Genomic DNA, 21299 nt, shown 5'->3' on the forward strand with positions numbered 1-21299 from the left:
CAGCTGAGACACTCTCTGCGCCTCGATGATTTCCTCGAGCGTGTTGTGTACGCCCAACTGCAACAGTCTGTCGGTGCTCGCCGTTTCCGGCAGGCCGAGCGCAATCTTGTGAGCCCTGCATATCAGGATGTCAATCTTTTTCTTCTCGCACGCGTGCCAGTGATGAAAAGCTGCCACGTACGCTACGTGGCACACCACGAAAGCTTGTATTAGTCGGATGAGGTTGTCTTCCCTCATGCCGCCGTGTCTCGAGGTCACGCGCTTGAGCAGCCTGGTGGCGTTGGCTGCCTTGTTCACGAGTCGGTTCACCGTGTCTCCGTTTCTTCCGTTCGCTTCTATGACCATACCGAGTATCCTTATCTTGGGCACCGAGGGTATGATGGTGCCGTCCTTGGTCCGGATCGTGATCTTGTCGCACTCTCTGCTCGACTTGCTCTTGCGTGTTCTCACCGGATGGTACACTAGTAGCTCTGACTTTTTCGGCGAGCATCTGAGGCCCGTGTCCTTGAGGTAGTCCTCGATTTCCTCGACTGCGTTCTGGAGCGTCGACTCGATGTGTCCGTCGCTGCCGCGACACACCCAGAGGGTGATGTCGTCGGCATAGATCGTGTGCTCGACGTCTTTAAGTTTCTCGAGTCTTTTGGCCACGCCAATCATGACTAAGTTGAAGAGCATTGGGGAGATGACCGACCCCTGTGGGGTGCCCCTGTGCCCCATGCTCCTTTCTCCGACCTTGAGGTCCCCCGCCACCAACTCGGCTCTTCTGTCTGTCAGGAAGTCCCTGATGTAGTTGTAGCTCCGTTCGCCTAGGTTGAGCCCGGACACTTGCCTGAGGATTGCGGCGTGCTCGACTTGATCAAATGCGCTTTGTAGATCAAGCCCCAGGATGGCTTTGTTTCCGCTCGTCTTGCCGTCAATCACCTGGTGCTTGATCTGTAGCATAGCGTCTTGGGTGCTCAGGCTCTGTCTGAAGCCTATGATCGTGTGAGGGAAGGCGTCCGTCTTCTCTAGGTACTTCTGCCACCGGTTGTGGACTACATGTTCGAGGACCTTGCCGACGCAAGATGTCAGCGAGATCGGTCTTAGGTTGTCCGGGTCCGGGGGCTTGCCGGGCTTCGGTATTAGAATCATCCTAGCTTTCTTCCATTGAGGAGGGAGCTTCCCCGTCTTCCAGCACTGGTTGTAGTATCCCGCGAGGGCCTGTATGGATCGATCGTCCAGATTTCTGAGGGCTCTGTTCGTAATTCGATCGGGACCTGGCGCCGACTTGCTGTTGAGGTCGTGTAAAGCCGTCCGGACTTCCTCGATGCTAATGTCTCGGTCGAGGTCTTCGTTAACCGCGCCGGTGTACGGGCCGTGTAGCGTGGTGTTCGCCTGCGGTAGATATTTGTCTATAAGTCGTTTCTTGATGGCGTCTTCCCCTTGATCCGTCGTCGCCTTGTGTAGAAGCATGGCGAGCCGATCTCTCTGGTGACTCTTGGTCTTTGACTCGTCCAGAAGGTGCCTCAGGATGTTCCACGCCTTGCCGTTCTGCATCTGCCCGTCGACGGTGTTGCAGAGCTCATGCCACTGCTGGTGGCATAGCTCCTTGCAGTGTTCTTCGATGGCGCGATTTAGTTCCGCGATCTTTTTGCGGAGCCTGCGGTTGAGGCGTTGCCTCTTCCACCTCGCCAGCAACGCGTTCTTGGCCTCGATCATGTGTGCCAGCCTGCTGTCCATCCTGCTCACCTCCAAGTCCGTCTCAATCTCCTTGGTAGCCGCTGCGACGCTGTCATTCAGACCTCGGCACCACGATTCAATGTCCGTGATCTCCTCGTCGCCCCGCGAGTCCCTTATCTTTCTGAAATCGTTCCAATCCGTCCACCGTACCTTGCGTTTTTCTTCCTGATGCTTGCCTGGCAGTGGGACCTCGATTTCAATGATCATGTGGTCGCTCCCCAGATCCGTGCCGGTGTTGCGCCAGTTCGCCGACTGCGAGCCGAGGTTCTTTACCAAAGTGAGATCGGGTGTGGTGTCCTTCGATACCGAGTTTCCCGTCCTCGTCGGGTATGCAGGGTCCGTGATCAACGTGAGGTCGAGGTCTTGTGCGTCCTGAGCCAGGTGTCGCCCCTTGATTCCGCTATGGGTGTACCCCCACGCCGGGTCCGGTGCGTTGAAGTCACCGCCGATCAGGAGCCTCTGTCGATCCGCAATCTTGCAGGCCTTGTGTAGGAGTGTTTTGAATCGTTGAAGTCTGTTCGCGGGTCTGCTATACACGTTGAGGATGAAAATGCTGCCCTTCCTGTTCTTGGCAGGAATAATTTCGACGAAGGTGTGTTCTATCTTGGTACTATTCAGATCGTGTTGGACGAAAGAGATGCCCTTCTTGACTAGCGTGCAGACGCCTCGAGCCCCTACAAACGGGTTCACGTGGGACTTGTAGCCGGGGAGGGTCGGGGCGTCGTCCATCAACTCTTGCAGGATTATGACGTCCGGAGTCTTTCGTCTAGACTTGATGAACTGTTGCACCGACGCTTTCTTGTTTCTAAACCCTCGACAGTTCCACTGCCAGACCGTTAATTTTGGTGGGTCGGTGGCCATGTCAGTTGTCCGTTGGGTTGGTTTCCTTGGGTGCCCGGCGCTCTGATCTGTTGGAAGAATTCGGTCAGTGTCGCCATGATGGTATCGTGCATCACCTTGAGCGATTCCTTGACTTCCGCTCTGACGCTCTGGATCTCGGCTCTGACGCTCTGGATCTCGACACTAACGTTCTGAAACTCCGCTCTAACTTCCGCCTTGAGGTTTTGGATCTCCGTCTTGTTCTCTTGGACTGCGGCCCGCAGTTCCCGGATGGCGGCCCGGGTCTGCTGCTTGAAGGAGGATTCGGTGACCGCTCTCTTTTTGGGCGCCGGTCTATCGTTGACTGGAGCATTGTCCGAAATGTCCTCTTCGTCTTCAACCACCGGTACCGGCTGCTCCGTCATTTCGACTGTATTCGCTGCGTTTGCAGTGACCCGCTGTTTCAATGATTCGATTTCCGCCATAAGTTTCTGGATAGCCGACATCATGCTAGCGTTCTCGGCCACGAGTTTCTGCATGTTTTGCCTTAGGAGGGCGTTCTCCTGCTTTAGCGTGTTTGTATCATCGTTGGTTTGGTTGCCGACCGGCTTGCCTTGGGGCTTCGTCTGTCCTCCTCCCTTGACCGTGCTGGCCCAGGTGACTCCTTCGCTCGAGGAGCGGCCGCTTGAGCTTGCGTCTCTCCTCGTCTTGGAGCGAGAGCGTCTTCTCGCACCAGCTGCGTCCGGGGTCCTCGACTGGCTCGGAGTGCAACTGCGTCTCCGCCCCCTGTCGCGGGACAGAGAGCGGTGCCGCAGACTCGGTGCCCTTTCGCGGCTCGACGATCTTCCCGATGGTTTGGACGGGCGTTGCTCGATCTCCGCTTGTCGTCGTTCCCACTGGCGTCTGCGCACCACGTACGGAATCTTGTAACGCCCACGACACACTTTGTCACCGGTCAAGTGCTCACCACCGCACAAACTACACTTGGGTGTACACGGATGTCCCTCGGGTGGGTTGTGAGATCCACATCCTCTGCAGATGCGATCGTTGGGGTTGGGGCACACGTCCATGCGGTGTCCCACTCTGCCGCACCGATAACACACATCTATCTGCTTCCTGTATAACGAACACCTCATCAAATTTTGGCCGTACCTGACGTAGTTGGGTACCTTGTTACTGTAGAAAGCGATCACCACCGATCTGGTGTTGCTGATCCGGTTAGCCTCGACCGCCGTTGGGTTGAACTCGTTGACCACGTTTTCGTTGATCACCTTGACCGTGTCTTCTAGGGGTATGCCTCTTATCACCCCCTTCACCATTCCGTGTGGAACCGTCTCGTAGGCACTGACTTCGTAGGCGTTTCCGCCTATTACGATCTTGTTAATACGCACGTACCTGTCGACGTTTTGCCTCGTTGCCGTGCTCACGACAATGATGTTCTGTTGGTAATTGGGACAAATTACGTCCCTTGCGCTTTCTTCCCGGGTGATTCTCGCGGCCTCGCACACCGCTCGGCCGACCTCCACTTGTCCCGTCTTGCTTATGTCAATGCCCCCGCGGGGTCTCAGCACAATCTTGAAGTCTTCGCGCGGCAGCGCAGGCATTCTGGCGTTTTTGATTACCTTTTCGCGAGATCGTCCCGGGCGCGTGGCTCCGTTGGGTCTCGACTGTTGCGGGCCGTCGGGCAGGCTTGGGGCTTGCATGCGTACCTTTTGCTTTCCAGAGACGCTCCAGCCAAGTGCCTCGCTGACTTGGTCGGGGGATATATCCTCCCCTTCTACCTCCACTTGCATCATGCTTGACGTAGCAGTGACGTGGCTCGTCGAGGCTGCCATATGTCGGGCCACTCCGCCGCCGCCGCTGCTGGAGCGCGGCTTCGGCTGCTAGGCCTAACAGTTAGGCTTAGCTCCCGCTCGCCTCGGTTGGTGAAGAAAAGCGTTTCTAAAGTCCAGAACAACGAATTCCTACCTTAAAAGCAGGTATCCTCGTAATCCTTGTCACTTCGCGAAACCCTTGGTGAAGGAATTATCGGGGCAGAAGGTGAAAAACCGTTGCAATCATCGAAAAACTGCGGAGCCGATGTGACACACGTTCGCACCGCTCGGCAGCTCGCAGCGCCCCCCCCCATTGTAGCGGCTTTTTGTTTTTTAGATTAGCAGGTCTGTGGTAGCTATTGACTGCTGATAGGCTTTTTACTCGCTCGGGCGAATTCCCTAGACAAGGAAAGCGATTTTTTTTTCAGCGTGAATCGTCGGGCCGGGCAGGCGCCACCGTAGCTCTCAATGTGTCTGGATGGGAGGTCCGCACCTCTTCGCGAGCGACCGTCCATGGTGCTGACGGGATGCGTTCGGCGCCGGAGTTGAGGTAGATTAGAAGGCGCGCGCGTGTGCAGCTAGGAGGGCGGCCTGAATCCTTCGAAGCTGGTACTGCAAAAGCTTGCAGCTAACAAAATATTGAGAGCGACTTTTTGCAGGCGTACGTCAAAGCTACTGCTTATCCCAACTGACAGGAATCATAACAATGAGGGAAAAAAAAAAAAAAAAAAACAGCTGGTGACAGGTAGACCGATTCTTCTAGTCGGCCGCTTCTGTTATCGCCAGACGTCTGGCTGTCCGCGGCGATAGCCGGTTTTGCCGCGACTACAGCGCGCTCTCCAAGTGAGCTGCAAAGTTGTATGTAAACAACCCGTGCGCTTAGCGTTCCCTGACCATGCGCTCATTCCGGGTCTGCGGTGCGTTCGGCGACGAAACCACGTTTCTCGCAGTGTCCGTGTGCCGTTCCGTGATCTGTGTGGAGGTCTCCATAAAGTAACTCGCAATCGGCGGAAGAGTCACCGACGGAAGTGGTGTTCGCTACTTCCACCAACTATGCATGCGCCTCCCCGTTCAGCGATAAGGTGAGCTTGCAGTTGGTTGGAATGCGCGCGCACACACACACACACACGCACGCACGCGCGCATATATATATATATATATATATATATATATATATATATATATATATATATATATATATATATATATATATATATATATATATATATATATATATAGTGGCACCGGCTACCACTCCCTAGCGTAGGAAGCAATTAAATACCCGAGAAAGTGGAGAGGACACAGCCCCGCCCGCCGGGTAGCGCAGTGGTCATCGCGCCAGACGCGTATTCTGGAGGTCGTGAGTCCGGATTCCACCCGGCGGGCGTATTTTCCTCCACTTTTTTTCTTTCAAAAAACTGTATCTGTTTCAAGGCTATTCTCCCCTTTGCTTTCCTTGGCTTTCTTGACTGCATGCCCTTATTTCTGTCCACACACACACACGCGCGCGCGCCCGTAGCATAACCGCCGACGTCGTCGTAGAAAACAAACACAAACCCGTTTGAATCCGTGTGGGATTCGAACCTGGGTCTTCAGAGCAGGAGCCGAGTGTGTTACCTTTGCGCTAGCCTGTAAACCTTTTCATCCGTTAATCATTTCTAAGACCAGGACATGTTCTGAGCTGTGCTGCGCATGCGCAGTTACATCTTCCCGTCACTGCGCCAATTATAGGGCCGCTAGCGCAGCCCTATAATTGATAAAATGGCAGCCTCCAGAAAGAAGTTGCGGCGTTGTTCCAGAAGGGGAACAATTCGGTGGTGAGTACCGAGCTCGTGAATTCGGACCCCCGAGCTCGCAAGGCGCTGCCCCAACAGATGGGGTGCGGTCAGGGGCGGGACGTTTTCGTGCGATGCGAACGGGACCACGCTTGAAGGAAGGCGAAGCGTAAGCATCTTCCTTTTTTTTTTTTTTTCCCTGCGTGTACTATATTTTATGCAAGTCTTTGTGCCCAAGTACGAAAAGTTTTTGCGAAGGCGAAATAGGATGCGGCATTAACGAAGTTTTAAATACGCACCAGGGTAAGATGCTGAAGTACGCGGCGGTCGATGAGCAAACGCGCAGTATAACCACCACCGTAACCAGCCTTGTCTGCTTTTTAGTTGTGAACTGACGTTTGACCGTGCCTTGCGACGCTTACGTGTATTTCTGAAAGTTTGAAAATCACTGAAGCAAGAATACGGGGTCGTCCCGGCTGCTCATTGTTTTGACGTGTGAAAAGGCATTTCAATGGACGCCCCCTAGAGTGTGTATACATGGAACCGCTAATGCAGACGAAACGTTCAAAACCGCGTTCAGCACTTGCATCTTCTCCACGCTGCGGGAATACTGTTATGGAGCCCTTGGTCGACTGGCTGCCAGTTGAAAGATTGAGATTGAGATTGAGATTGAGAGAGAGAGAGAGAGAGAGAGAGAGAGAGAGAGAGATTATCTTTGCTGGCCAAGCAAGGCGACGTACAGTACTTCTCGGCTCTTATTATTATTTGCTTGTGCGGCAAAACTGCACCTTGGTATGCGTTGCTCCTCTCCGGCTTCTCTTTTTTTTTTTTTTTTTTTGCATAGTCACGTTTACGGTGTACGAATATTCTTACACCGTGGTCACGTCCCATCCTCATGCTGCCATTCCGAACCACGTTACAATCGATTTATCCTCGATTTATTTGCAGTAGCGTTTTATACGCGTACATTTCCGCAGAATGTGCAAACTGGAATAGTATTGCATACGGCCCCTTTTCTATCAGTCCAACAAAAATAGAAAGAGAAACGATAATAAGGTGCGTCTCGTATATCTCTCTGCCACGTAATCGCGCTAGCGTCGCGCGGCTTTGGATTTCCATCGCGTAATCTAATCGCCGACCTTCAGTGAAGTGGTATTCTCTACTGGGTGCAGCTTTTGCTAATTATTTTGCCCCCGCCAGTTGAATATTCGTACGTTGATATGCACTGCATTGAGCTGTAATAATTGATCCTGCGTCCAACCCCAGTGCCCACCACTTTTAATGCGTATGAACACGAATGCAGTAGGATTGAATGCATGAGTGGAGCAACAATCGTCGATCGGCAGGTATGGTAGTCAAACTGAACCCCATGACGACTCAATAAAAACGTTTTACAGACAAATCCTAAATAAAGATTATTTAATGCTGTGCGATGGTTGTTTGCTGCAAATGCAGCGCGTGATTTATTTCTGGCCGTTTCCGCGCTCAATGCTACTACGATAAAAGTATATTTTTCCACCCACCGATCAGCTGTGCACTGTAAAACGCGACCGTCCCGCGTGTTCGGGCGTCATTTTCTGTGCCAGAGAAAGCCAACTTTATGATATGTTTCATCGCGTGTTGCAGCGCCTAGGGAAATTTTACGAGCACTCGTTTCATCGCGTCTTGCAGCACCTATTGAAATTTTACGAGCACTCAGAAACAATGGCAGCTCCGAAAATGATACGCGCGATCGTCTTTCAGGTAATCCAGGCGTCATGCTCTGGGTGACGCCACCGTTCGAAAAAAAAAATTCTGCAGAAGTTTTTTGCAGCCAAATATTTGGTTTTTCTGAATCCTGCCCCACCAATTATTATCTCCATTCACGTTATTATAACCATTATAAGTGGAACGTTCGCGAAATCTGCATTATTGTGAAAATGCAGAGCGTTACACGGTTCGCCAGTTTCCGTAATTATTTTATATTTTTGTTATTTTTTAGTTTTTCAAAATGTCGTCTGACCAATTATCCCCGGCATACTATCGCAATTAAAAAAATTAACCCATTTACGTTATTATAACGATTACATTTGGAACTTTCGCGAAATCTGCATTATTGTGGAAATGCAGGGCGTTACACGGTTGACCATTTCCCGTAATTATTTTATATTTTTCTTATTCTTGTAGTTTTTCAAAATTTCGTTCGACCAATTATTTACATTTATGCTATTATAACGATTAGAGGTGAAACTTTCGCGAAATCTGCGTTATTGCGGAAATGCAGGGCGTTATACGTGCCTCCATTTTTCGTATTTTTTTATTTTTGTCATTTTGTAGTTTCAAAATTTTGTAGTAGTTATCTCCGTTTACGCCATTATGGCGATTACAGGTGGAACTTTCGCGATATCTGCATTTTTGTGGAAATGCAGGGTGTTACACTGTCCTGGCTGTGGGGGGTACTCGGCAAAGAATGCTACGCATTAAAATTGCGTGCCGAGTGGCGACAACTTGCCATTTTCCCGCTTCTTTTCCTAACAGAACCCTGCTCGTCGGTGGTGTATGTTTCACGCGAGGCACAGCAAACGACGTCAGAAATTGGAATAAGGACCCTCGCCTGGGACAACGCACTCCAGCCAATCCTCAGAGGTCGACGTCATCGTGACCGTCTCCGCAACGCGCTCGAACACGTCCGAGACGCTGCAGACGCTGCTGCCACTGACCGAATGAACGCGCCCGACAACTGAATCAGCCGTTCATCTCGCAAGGGGAAATCCCTTCTGACGTCACCGGCTGAAACCGTTTCTGCGCCGCGGGCTTTCCGAGCCGATATCCGAACAAAGGCAGCTCGCCCGCCTGTACGCGTCACGCCACTCTGACGTGTACGATGAATGGACACTGCCGAAAGTCCTGACGGCGAGTTATCATCGTGGCAGTATACGGGCTGACCTCGCCCTGAAAAGACCGGTTGTTGTTGGCTGCTGGAGAACGAAATGGAAAAGGAGCCGTGGAACTCGGTCTCTTTCGACGGCATGGACGTGCGATTGACTCGGCCCGGGTTCGGCTTCATTGCGTTGATAGAGCCGGACCAAATCGTGCACCGAATGAGAGACAACTGCGAGGACGTGTTTCTCCTGAAGACGCGAGACGAGGCGATGCACGTGACGGTGTTCCAAGTGTTCATGAGGTTCCACGACGAGGAGTACGACCCGGCGTCGCTGCCGAACGACCTGCTCAGTTCCTTCTACCGCCACCTGAAGGAAGTGCTCAAGGACGACCTGGACCGGGTCAACGAGAGGATCGCCGGCACACACGTGACAGTCACGCAGAACTGGTTCCTTCTGGGCAACGTCTACCCGTCCCACCTTGCCGCCGAAGTGGAGTGCAAGAAGGCGAACGAACTGCTCTGGGACTTCAAGCAGAAGGCGCACGCCGCCGGCCGCGCGTGGATGTGGAACATGAGCGAGATGCTGAAGCTGCGCGGGTTCGAGGGCGACATCAGCGAAAGCCTGGTGGGCACCACCCTGAGCGGCACCGGCTGGGACTTGATGATTGGGTACACGGCCAATCGGGACTACAGAACCCACGTAACCCTGGGAATCCTTTCCAGCGGAGACGAGGAGTGCGACCGCCTGATGCTCGGCACGCACGAAAACTTGGAGAGGACCATCGACCCGAACTTTTCGCCGTACCCCGGGAGCGCTGCGCTGGAAGATCTGTCGCGTGCGCTGCGCGAGAAGTTCACGTCGGCGCGACCGCGAAAACTGCAGAAACTAAGCACAGCCATGGTTGCCGCGTACCCTAGCCTAAGTCGCCAAGTGGAGAACGCCAGGGCGGGAAGACCGGTCGATGTGGACGTGCGCGCCGTTAGGGAATGGGGGCAGCTCACGGTGAAGTGCATGGAAAAGAAATTGGCAGCTGCGCTTCCGTCGCACGAAAGTCTTCACCTGAAGCTTGTCCGCATCGACGGAGGGGTGATCAATATGAGCCGCATCCAAAACTTCGAACCGGTGATGAGCGCAGGCTCTCAGCGGATGACCGTTAAGACGGCTGTTTAAAGAATGGGTTGAACTTGAAGCATTCAGCGCTGGTAAGTGTGGACAGGAAGCCACGGACACTTCAGTCTCCCGCCCGCGCGACAACCGGCGTGCAAACTGTAATTTCGAAGCTTTCCTCGCCCCAGCTATCTTTCTGGAAAGGACGCTACATTGGTTAGGAAGATCCTACAGCGTGGAACGACTACGGCACGCCGGAACAACTTGTTCATTTGATACCTACGATTAAGGCAGGTTACGAGAAGGATTCCGAGGCGACTTTGCCGTTCTGCCTTACTTCAGATTGGCAGCCGGGTGGTCGTCGTAAACCACAAACGGGGAGCGCACTTGAGCTTCAGTATGTGTGTGTCCCTTAGTCCACGCGTACAACGCCATCAGTGGTCTGTGAACGAGATATATGGAATTGGGTGAAGGCACGTCGTATGTGGAAAGACGCAACGGGGCACGCCGCTAACGCGAGTCTGGTGCACCTTCTGTCAACTGCTGGAAACACATCTTCTGGGCCGAACCGCTCCCATCCGTCGCCGACAAGTCTGACATTTAGAAGATAGCATGACTCTGGCGAACAAATAAATGGACGAAATCCCAAGAAGTGAACAACTTGCCCAACCTTGCGTGCAACGAGACCCGCACCGCTCGTGGAGTACTGCAGCAATCCTGTGACGATTCGCTAACGCGTGTTCATGCAGTGAGGCGCTTTTTTGGTGCTGTGAACGTTTGTGTCATCTTTTGTCTTTCTTTGCTCGTAAGTTGGCCGCGTGGCCGGCCGGTTGTATCTTATTATTCTCGCGGAGCATGCTAGTTAGTTCGTCTTTTCCGTCTGCCTGCTGTGATTTTTTTTCTTGCTGTGATAAGCGTGGTGGTGTTGCGTTCTCCTCAAACTGAAATAATCATCTGCATTCTTGCGCGATGCGTAAATCGTTGCTCACATTGTCATTGTGTTGCGGGAGTTGAAAGGGGTTTGCATGCGCAAGTTTCGTTTGAACAGTGCACGTTATCTCGCATGTGCCCATGGGCGCGAAACGTCGCCTTTTTGTTAAGTGTGAAATATGTGAGCACTTTTGTTCTAATCATATCTGCGAAACTAGGAATTCGATTCAATCATTTTAGAATGTGCAGCTCCTTGTAACGCAAAAATTTGTATATACTCGTCTACATCCAGTTCGTGTATAAGTGCATTTCATTGTGGGGCAACTCATACGCTACCCCTTCATATCCTTCGAGCCATTACGTCCTCTACAATCTCATTCTACTCTCCCCTACGTAAACCTGGGCGTGCTTCCATTTAACGAGTTATTCCCTTCAAATCTAACCACCTATCTATAAATGGGTTATCACGGAAGCGTCCCATCAACAGTTATCACACCGAATTCTTTGCTTGCAACAATCTCCTGATACTGAAAGCGCGCGCGAAGTACATTAATTCGAGTTTCATATCCGCGCACCGATTGACCAAAAATTCGTCTGATTCGTCTTTCGAACTTATAGTGGATATTCCGGGCTACTGACCCGGTAGTGTGAAACCTATCTACACTGTTTTTTTTTCTAATCGCGTCTGCGAAGCGAGGAATTTAATCCTCAGTTTAGAATGGGCAGCTTTTTTGAGGATGTATACTCGTCTATTCTGTGTGAAAGTACGCGAATATTCATCCGAGTTTCGTATCGAACACCGGTTGACCCAACATTTGTCCGATTCGACTTCCGAACTTACAGGGAACATTCCGGGCCAGTGATTGCTGTAAATGACCGCGAACGAAATGTTTCGCGAATTATTGATCGAAGCTGACTGAATAGGAGAGAAAAAAAATAGCAGCTGACCTTTTTCCCCGAGAAAGTGCTTGGAAGAATGAAATGTGAAAGCAAAGCTTCCGACAGCACGAGCTATTTATTAAAGCGAAGCTTTCTATGCGTCATTGATGGCGTTCGATGTCGCTACATAATGCACTGCAGGAAAGCCAACGCAATTGGTTTCACAAAACGATGATGATAAGCTCACCGGGCGCCCCAAGGGAAAAAAAAAAAAAAAAAACGCTTCCCGAGGAATCGAACTTCGGTCCCTGGCGTTATGCAGCTGACGTCTATCCGACTGCGCCATTCAGACACAATCGAAGCAGTTCGTTTTTCGGACTCTGACTCATGTTGCTTGGGAGAAAGTTTCGTGTTTCAAAGTGGCCAGGGCCCTTCAAGCTGTTTCAACGGCTTTTTTTTTTTCGTGGTCTTCCTGGAACATGGTTGAGAAATAAACTCACTTCAATTCATTTGAATCTTTATCTTTAAAGAGCGGTTTTGATTCCTGGAAATAGTTCATCATATAGCGTGTAGTTCATCATATAGCGTGTTTACTTTGTCCTTACCCGCTTGGCAGCTTCAATTAGGAGACGCAGCGCCAAGTCTAAATAAAGCCTAAGCCTAAAGCTGGGAGGAGTGCGCAGCGCTGTAGAAAATAGTCCACAGGAGTATTAAGTGCTCAGCAAGAGTTCTCAGCAATTGTAATAATAAAAAAGATGTGTATAGAGCTGAGTGCTGCGGGAAGTTCGTTGATCACCGACATACTTTCAATGTTACTGCCCTCATGACAGCACACACGACATTGATTTCTTGATGTGCGCGCGTGCGTTGTGCTGCAGTGCGCCGTGACGTCTGTGGCACCCTGGCAGCTAGTTTTCAGACGTATGTGTAAAATGAACACTCGAGTGTATACGGCCTAAATTAAGGCTAACGCCTGCTCTACGGCTCAGGTGTACGGTGCAATTTTAATTTTATAGAGTAGCCACAGAGACAATATGCAACCTCGTTCAATATAGTGAACTATTCTTAGGATAACTCACTGAACCACATTCCGGCTCCGAAAGGCGTTCTGAAACGAAGAACAGTTTCTCGAATACGATCGCGCAAAAAGGGGAAATGGTCAAAAGAGAGGACGGAGACACACGGTGACCGTACTGTGCGTGTCCGTACTCTCTTTCGCCCGCATTCCATTTCCTGCGCAGTAGAACTTGAGTAATGTATTACGAACGGGACCAGAATGCTACCCGTATTGCGAAAACAAATGCAGTGGACTCCCGTTAAGACGAACGCGGTTAAGACGAACACTGTGGTTAAGACGAACAACATTTTTGCTCTCTTTTAATGTCCACAATGCAAAAAGAAACCTCCGCTTAAGGCGAATTTCTGATAATAGGAACAATTTTTTACGGTCCCTTTGAGTTCGTCTTAACGGGAGGGAGTCTACTGTATGACGACGTCAGCAGTGACGGAATAGGGGAATATACTAAAGCAGGGCTAACAGCGTTTTAAAGGGGCCATGAAGACAACATGCAAGTTCGTTTCGTTAAAAAGACGGTTCTGTTTCGGTAACACCAATTTTACCGCCAGCTTTAGACAAATCATCGGGGTGCTAAAGAAAACATGATGCAGTGGCGACTCCCCAGCCACAGTCCGGCAATTTCTTTGTGGCGTCACAAAGTCTTGTCTGCGCGATTGGCGGTCGCCGACCCACCGCCAAGAAGCATCAATGGGTGTTTTTAATGGGGCTTTAGTTCCGTTTGGTCGTGTCGCTCGATTTGTAACGGGCAGTTAACACACGATGTTTTCAGTCCTGAGCGATATTACATCGACACAGCCCATACACGTCACTGTAGCGCGAAATTTGAGTTTTCAATATTTCTTCCATTTCTCTTAATTAAAAAAAAAACGTCTTTCGTGGTTGGTATGGAACTGAATTTGGTACTCCTTTCAAGTTTAACAAAGTTGTGTTTTGTCTTCATGGACCCTTTAAGAATCTCGAGTAGTTTACTGCGTAGCCATCTAGTATGCGTTGTTGGCGGTGTCGCCTCTCTGTAACAAGAGAGAGAGAGAGAGAGATAGAGATCGGAGGCGGATACGTTAGAGCCTGTATCAGGTATCGCTTCTGCGCTTAACCGGTCCTTCGCTGTGCTGTGAATCTGACGCCCGGTTTCGCGCGATAGTGAGAAATTACAGCAGCGAGCGAATATGCTGCGTGTGTGAAGCTCTGCGAGTGCTCGATACATTACAGGCCCCTCCAGTTTCCGCTACGCTTTCTTCGCGTCTTTACATGTCGGGAGCTCCATGTCGTGGATGCCAGTCTTGTTAGCCACGCAAGGAGTGAAAGTGCAGCAAACCCTCGTTATAACGAAATCGCTTTATACGAATTCTCGCTTTACGCGAAGTATTGTGCGTCCCCCACCGCATTGCGATGGGAGCATGTCATTCTCGATTCTGAAGAAGTTCCGCTTAAAGCGAAGTCGATTTCCTGTCACAGGGACTTTGTTAAAACGTGGGTTTACTGCAATATTGCTGACATTATTGTTATCCATAGTGGTTTCCAGAAAAAAACATGCGGTGTGGCGTTTAATGATGCCATTTAGGCAGCCCTAGATCTCACTATTCTGCTCTCTAAACCGGCTGCTAGTAGTGAGAATGCTCCCCTTTACTTCTTTCCAATGGAGTGTTGTGCTACCGTGCCTTCAAATAAACTGCTTTCCTTTGTTAAAGGGACAAGACAACCGATTTTTGTGGGGCATATGCATTCTATTCCAATGAAATGTCATCACTTAAAACACCTTGAACCGAAACAGTTTCCCCCATACGGCCCCAAAATGTTCGAAAGCGGAGTTTGAAAGTGAAAATGAGGCGCGAAGTAGCATACTTTTAACTGTACGTGGCATGAAAAGAGATATTTAAAGGGACCCTGCAACATTTTCGATAAACGCTTTCACTCTTTCCTTCGCGTCTGGAAGCACTGCGAAAACTACAGTGGGAGCGGCACTGCGGGATTTGCTCGTCGCAACTGATTCGCCTCCGTTTATGCTTTGTTTTTGTGGCCTTATTTTTAAAGTTGCTATCGAGAAGCGTTCATTGCTGCAACAGAAGGAGAACCGTCCAACAGCCGCTACATGAACTTAGTGATGTGATTCGAGCCGTCGAAGAACGTCAAGACCGGGAAAGAGAGCAAAATCATTTGGGCTAGTTTCCAAGTTATCTGATGGGCATAGAGCAGTAATTTTTGGTTGAGGTACTTTGCGACACCCTAACAAGTACTGGGTGTGTTGGGTGACTATGTTCTGCTGGCATTTAAGATTTCAAAAAAAGTTGACAAAAGTGCTGCAGGGCCCCTTTAAAAACCTGTTCCCAGCTAACACTATAATAAAATGCAGCCTTTCCTATTCATTTGTGCGGTTTTTGAATCAAACATTGAAACTGACGGAGCTGTTCCTGTACCTGCGCCACCTATATATTTCAGAAAGTTTAGTGCCAAATTGAAATTATTTCCGCCTACTTATTTAGGAATTCCTTGTGGTTACTCCACTATATAAAACGCTGGCTTTCATATGAACTACAGGACATGCACTCCATGAAAATGGCTTCTCTGTACTTTTAAATTAGGGGCTGTTTCAAGAGCCGCTGTTAGCAGTAATGCTGGTCAGCAGTGGCTGAATTCTGAGTTGTGTGCGCTTCGAAAATGTGCGTTTAGTGTCCGTTTCTAGCCATGATGTATTTCCTTTTACGCGTGCCTCGACGTATGCGTGAAAACCCCCCGCCTTGTTTGTTTTGCGTCACATCCGTTTGTCCGCCCGCCTTCAGCCAATCAGCGCCCGCCCGTAGCGGATGCTTCTGAAATGGACACAACTTAAAACTCCGGCGGTCGGGATTAAAATTTGTCACGGAAGTTTCAAGCATTGTATAAGTTACAATAGGAAGATCCCCCTCCCCTAAGGCACAGACAATTTACGTTGACTTGTTTTCTGTAGTCGCACGCGGTGTGTGATTTTCTTGGCATTGTGTGGAAATGCATTGTGTGGTACAAATGTCATGCTGAAGTGTGTTCTGCGCAGTTCAATTTACTTTTTGTTTACTTTTTCTTGGAAAAAATGAGGGAGTAATTCAAAGAAACGGAAGAAGACAAATAAAGAAAAATAACAAGCAAAACTTCGCAATTGTTGTACAGGCAGAATATGCTGAAAATGCAAGGGAAATTCTTGGTAGTGCAGCACTCGCCTCTTCGATTTTCGAGTGCAGAGCGCGGCGCCTGCACCAGGGAGGAGGTGCAGAAGCAGACGACAAAAGTGCAGGACCGGTTCTGCAGTGGCGGCGCCTGCGCTGAACTGGCTGAACTCATTCTGAACTCATGCAGAAAGTGCAGGCCAAATCGAAGAGACCTGCTCCTTCCGTACTCGCCTGTTGGCATTCCTCCTATGCATTAGTGGCGTTGTTTGATTACCTTGAGATCGGCGTCACTGAAGTTGTTTATAATACTGTAATGTTCATCAAACTGCTCATACAAACTGAACGCTCTGCTTTTTTTTTTTTTCTCATTTTGTTTCGCTTTTTTCGTCGTCTTTTTTTCTGCGATCCACCTTTCCCCTTTCCCCCGCCGAGTAGCATGCCTGTTGAGAGTCCGGCAAACCTCTCGGCTTTCTCTTCTAATAAAGGGCTTTCTTCTCTCCTCCTCCTGTCTCGCACGTTTCCCACCGGCGTCGCCTGGCGCCAGATACACCATGTACTCCCCGACCTTTCACCAGAATTGTACCGGCTCGCACTCTCTCGGCTACATCTCGCGACCCCTCTGAGCCACCGCCTTCTTCGTAGCCGTCGAAGGGGGCCGTGTCGCTCCGCGCGATCAGGTCGCCCGTCGAGCATTGGTTGCAGCCGGCGTCGCTTTTCGCACTTGGCAGACTGTAGCGCGTGCCTTTTCGTCTCTCACCATGCCAGCATCAAGAGTTCGGAGGTAAGGCGTCGGATAGAATGTTCCTACTGAAAGGCGGGAAAGAAATGTGATTTTGGCAGTCATCTCGTGTTCTTCCCTTTGACGTTTCGTGTGATCGTAGCAGTCGTTCGGGAGTGCTGAGGCGGACTTCAATGCGCCTGTGTGTCGAACTAGAGTTCACTCTAGTCGAACCGTGCTCGCGCATTTGGGAGATAGTTTGAAGCTAGGGAACAGCGATGACAAAAGCGATGTGCCGTAGCGCTGGCTCTTATTATTTGGTTCCGCCATTCTTTTTTATTTTTATTTGGCGCCATGTCTTGTTGGTCAGCACGGTGTAAGAATATTCTTACACCGTGTTGGTCAGTCATATCATGAAAATAAATGCATTTATTGTTACTAATAATTTGAAGGAAAGTACACCAGCAGGCGTAGTTTGACTCACCTAAGGGTGGACACCGAAACGCCTGCTGGTGTGGGGGTGTGGGGGATGGGAACACAGGAAAGGTTGAAGGGCAGGAAAGGTTGAAGAAAGTGTAGATGGGGAATACTTGAACCATCTGATGTTTGCAGACGACATAGTCTTGCTAAATGAGTCTGCGGGACGTCTGCAAAAACGCTTGAGGAACTGCAATCAGAAATCAAGGCCGTGGGACTAAAGATAAATACGACTAAATCTAAACAGGTTGTCAGAGTTGACCCAGGTTGTCCGAGCTGACCCCAATCACGAGAGAGAAATTCGGGGCAGAATAGGTATGGGCTGTACGGCAAACGCTCTATGTAATGAAAAGTAAGCTATACCTCCATCACTCGAAAGAAGAATGAACAACCAATGCATCCTGTCGGTGATGACATATTGAGCAGAAACTTGGCGCCTCACTAAACAGCTAGAAAGCAAACTTAGGTCGTCTCAGCGGGCCATGGAGGGAAGAATGATAGCGGTAATGATAAGGGAAGGGAAACGAGCTTCCTGGATCAGGGAGCAAACTGGAGTCGAGGATATCATATAGTTCGAGTAAAGCAAAAGAAATGGACTTGGGTTGCCCACATAGTTAGACGAATCGGCAACCGGTGCACCACCAGGGTAGCAGTGGATACCGAGGGACGGGTCTAGCAGGGGAAGGTCAATAATCTGATGGAGGAACGAATAAGGAAATTCGGGGGCAAATAATGGACTCGAACAGCGCATGACAGGAGCGGTTGGAAACCACTGGGAGAGGCGCCTTCGTCCTGCAGTGAACATGAATAGGCTATTGTTGGTGATGACGATGTTTTGTTCTCTTTTTTTTTTTTGGGGGGGGGGGGGGGGGGGGGCGTTATTAGTTCGGTGGAAGCGCATGTCGCTGGGCTGACGCCCAGAGGGAGGTTTACAAAACCCACAACAGCGGGCGTGGCAATGGGTCATATTTGCTCGAACTACATCCACTTTTGCAAGTTGAGTGTGTAGACGAGGCTCTGTCGCTCCTCCAGAACAGACTTTCGCTTTGTAGTATCAGTGCAACGAGTGTTGCTTCGCGTATTACCCTTTTCCTAAATGACAGTAAGCGTTTGCCTTCGCGAAGTCCAGCGAGGAGCCACCTGACACAAAATAGCAACGCAAGGTAACAGCCACCCTTCGTCGACGCCGTAGCAACAAAGGCGTTAATGACCGCCGTACTAAACAGCTTCCCGGGCCGCATTTCCCCCCCGCGCTGCTTCAGAGCGTTGTCGTCCTAACCCCTTCCGTCACGTGAGTCGCCCTTCGAGAACGGTGACGTCCCGGGAGGCCAACGGGTGCATAATGCTACGAAGCAGGCGGAAGCTTTGGCGCCCAGCAGCACGTCAATGCCCTGCTCCTGCCCCCTGGCGCATGCAGGGCCCAGCGGTGCAGCCCCGGGGCGATGCTGTCGCGGCTGTTCTACGCGCACGGGCGCGTGTGCGCGTCGCACCCGTGGGAGGTGATCGTGGGCTTCCTCACGCTCACCATCTGCCTGCTGTCCATGGGCTCGGCCTTCCTGGCCAGCAGTCGCCTCTGCGGGTGGTCGCCGCAGTGCCAGATGAAAGAGGTACGTAATACGTCTGCTTGTGGAGCCCATATACGGTGCGTATGCGGATTAACCGGTGTAACGCCCATTTCCTTGAGCAGAGGTGTAAACGCAGTGGGGAAAGGCAAGGTGCCAGTAAACATGGGCGGAAATCTCAGTTTTGTCCATGTCACATCCGTTTCAAAGTGTCTATTTGTAGTGATTCCTGGTTGGCTAAAAGCAGACGATCAGGTTTGACGCAGAACAAGCAAGGCCGGTTTCTATGCACGTCATTGGTCAGAGGCCTCGCAAGGGAAACTACGGCTCCATTCAAACGGACGCGAAATGGACATTTTTTAAACGGGCTAACTCAGAATTCCGAGTTGTGTCTATTTCAAGAATGTCCTTTTTGCGCCCTTTGCCACACGTGACGTAGTTGCCCTTGCGAGGCCTGTACCAGCGCACAGGAACCGATGTCCCCGCCATGCCTGTCTTGCCTGCGTCACATGCATGTTGTCTGCTCTCAACCAATCAGTGCTCGCTTGAAGTGGACACTCTGAAATGGACATGAAATGTACAAAACTCAGAATTATGCCGCAGGTCGAATGAACCAGGTGTAAACCAGCTTTCCACTACATCTACTTGACTTCTGTTCGCAGCTTTTGCCCTGATAGGTCCGAACCGCAACTCACCTGGGCACTTTGAGATAACCATTGGACATTGTGCACTTCCAATGGAGAGTGATATATAGGAATAGAAAAGGAAAACCTAACCTCCGTTGTCCCAACAAGGGAGCTTGGGAGTAATTACATTTGGGACACCATTTCACTACTTTTACTGGACCTTTTTACTTTGACATCAAGGGGAATGACTACGATATCAATGGTTCTATACGGTGTCTGTAAGGCCTTTCAAGACAGTTGTCACAGCTATCGCCTCTCGATCTGAATGTACCAGGTAAACAAACCGGCCCGTTCGCTTTCCCGCAGGAGGACAAGGGCATGGACGTCGTCGTGATGACCGTGACGCGTTGCATGGCCCTTCTCTACGTCTACCACCAGTTTCGGGTGCTCTACAAGCTGGGCTCCAAGTACCTCATAGGTGCGGTGTGCTTGCCGTTTTTTCGCGGCTTCCTCCGCTGCGCTCTGTGACGTCATCCATTTGGGGCCGCGTGCAACGTTGGTGGAATGATTACATACTTCCTGCTGTGATCTGGGCGCCATGTGGTTTACAAGGACGTTGGAACTGCGCCGGTTAAGGTATCCCTATGGTATAGTGAACTAAAATAAGGTTCTAGTTCCCTCATATTCTAGTTCACTCTACCTATGGCGCGCGGTTCGCTTTCACGTTTATGGCGACGGACGAAGCAAAGGAACACGGTCCGCAAGCCTGCGCTCATATAACTGCATGAACAACTTGCTTGTAAAGCAAGTATTGCGCCAATGTTTCGATGCTTGGCTCAAAAAAGAGTGGGCCAACCGTCAACGGACCCTGTATAGACATAGACAATTTATGTGAGTAGCAATTAAGATCGAGTCTCTCAAATGCCTACATATGTTGGATAAAAGTTCCGATTATGATTTTAGCAACTGTAGTAACAATAATGAAACTTGTCTCGTTCCAGGAATAGCGACCATTTTCACAATTTTCTCCAGTTTCGTCTTCAGCAGCAGCGTGGTGAACCTTCTGGAAGGCGACCTATCTGAACTCAAGTGAGTAAATGGCGCGTTACATTCTCCCGTTCCCAAGGCCCTCCTTTTACAAAGCCTTTTGGAAGACGATACTGCAGTGACAGTGTGCGCTAGATTGTGAAAGTGTAAGAGAGGCGCCTACCGGAAAAGGTTAGTTGTGGCGCGTGCGCGGTCATCTTCCGCAGTCAATTGCTTCGAGGCATATACATTACCTACAAGAGAACCGTGCCAGCACGTGGTTTACGTCTCTCTTTGTGTTCGTGACAACCTCTGTGACATAACTCCCAAGTGCCTGTCGGCCTTGACCCATTGGATGGATACGATACAAGAGGCGAACGTAGTGCTGCATTTTCCGTGGCGGAGCTGGTAAACGGGTGATTTCATTTCCTTGTCAGCCTGTCTGGGTACACTCTGACTATAGTGCACTATACTGTGGCGGATAGAGAAGTCCGTATCCGCGCATCCGTGGTCGGGCTAGGTATGTGTGCTGCAGCTGCTGACTGCAGCCCAGAGGAGGGCGGAGGGTGCGTTCAACATCATCCGCGTGACGCTTCGTGGAACCCGACACGAGGCCTTAGGATAGTCTTCGGAACAAATGGGTAGTTAGAGCAATTACACGAGAGCATCGGGTTGCGTCCCGGCCAGTGCGCTGCCTGTCGGCTGCGGCGACCAAGTTGGCAGCGGAGCGGACGCAGGTCGCGCGGACTCGCCTGCCGCCGCGTA

At 50.5% G+C, this 21299-nt stretch overlaps 1 protein-coding gene across 4 annotated transcripts in view; it reads left to right on the forward strand.

Moving 5' to 3' along the window:
* Hmgcr (HMG coenzyme A reductase) overlaps positions 1-21299 on the forward strand; it is an 89527-nt gene that overhangs the window by 49329 nt on the left and 18899 nt on the right. For 3 of the 4 annotated variants that reach the window (XM_077676815.1, XM_077676814.1, XM_077676813.1), the window contains exons 2-4: positions 18738-18927; positions 19875-19986; positions 20510-20597. In XM_077676815.1, the coding sequence (XP_077532941.1) occupies positions 18763-18927; positions 19875-19986; positions 20510-20597 (365 nt within the window). In that variant the 5' untranslated portion in view covers positions 18738-18762. Of the gene's footprint in view, positions 1-5211; positions 5435-18737; positions 18928-19874; positions 19987-20509; positions 20598-21299 lie in introns of those variants that run through there. The other variant, XM_077676817.1, reaches the window with a different exon arrangement.

The sequence above is a fragment of the Haemaphysalis longicornis genome, unplaced genomic scaffold (assembly GCF_048455015.1).
Source record: "Haemaphysalis longicornis isolate Haplotype H1 unplaced genomic scaffold, Haemaphysalis longicornis Haplotype H1 scaffold_7, whole genome shotgun sequence".
Lineage (NCBI taxonomy): Eukaryota > Metazoa > Arthropoda > Arachnida > Ixodida > Ixodidae > Haemaphysalis > Haemaphysalis longicornis.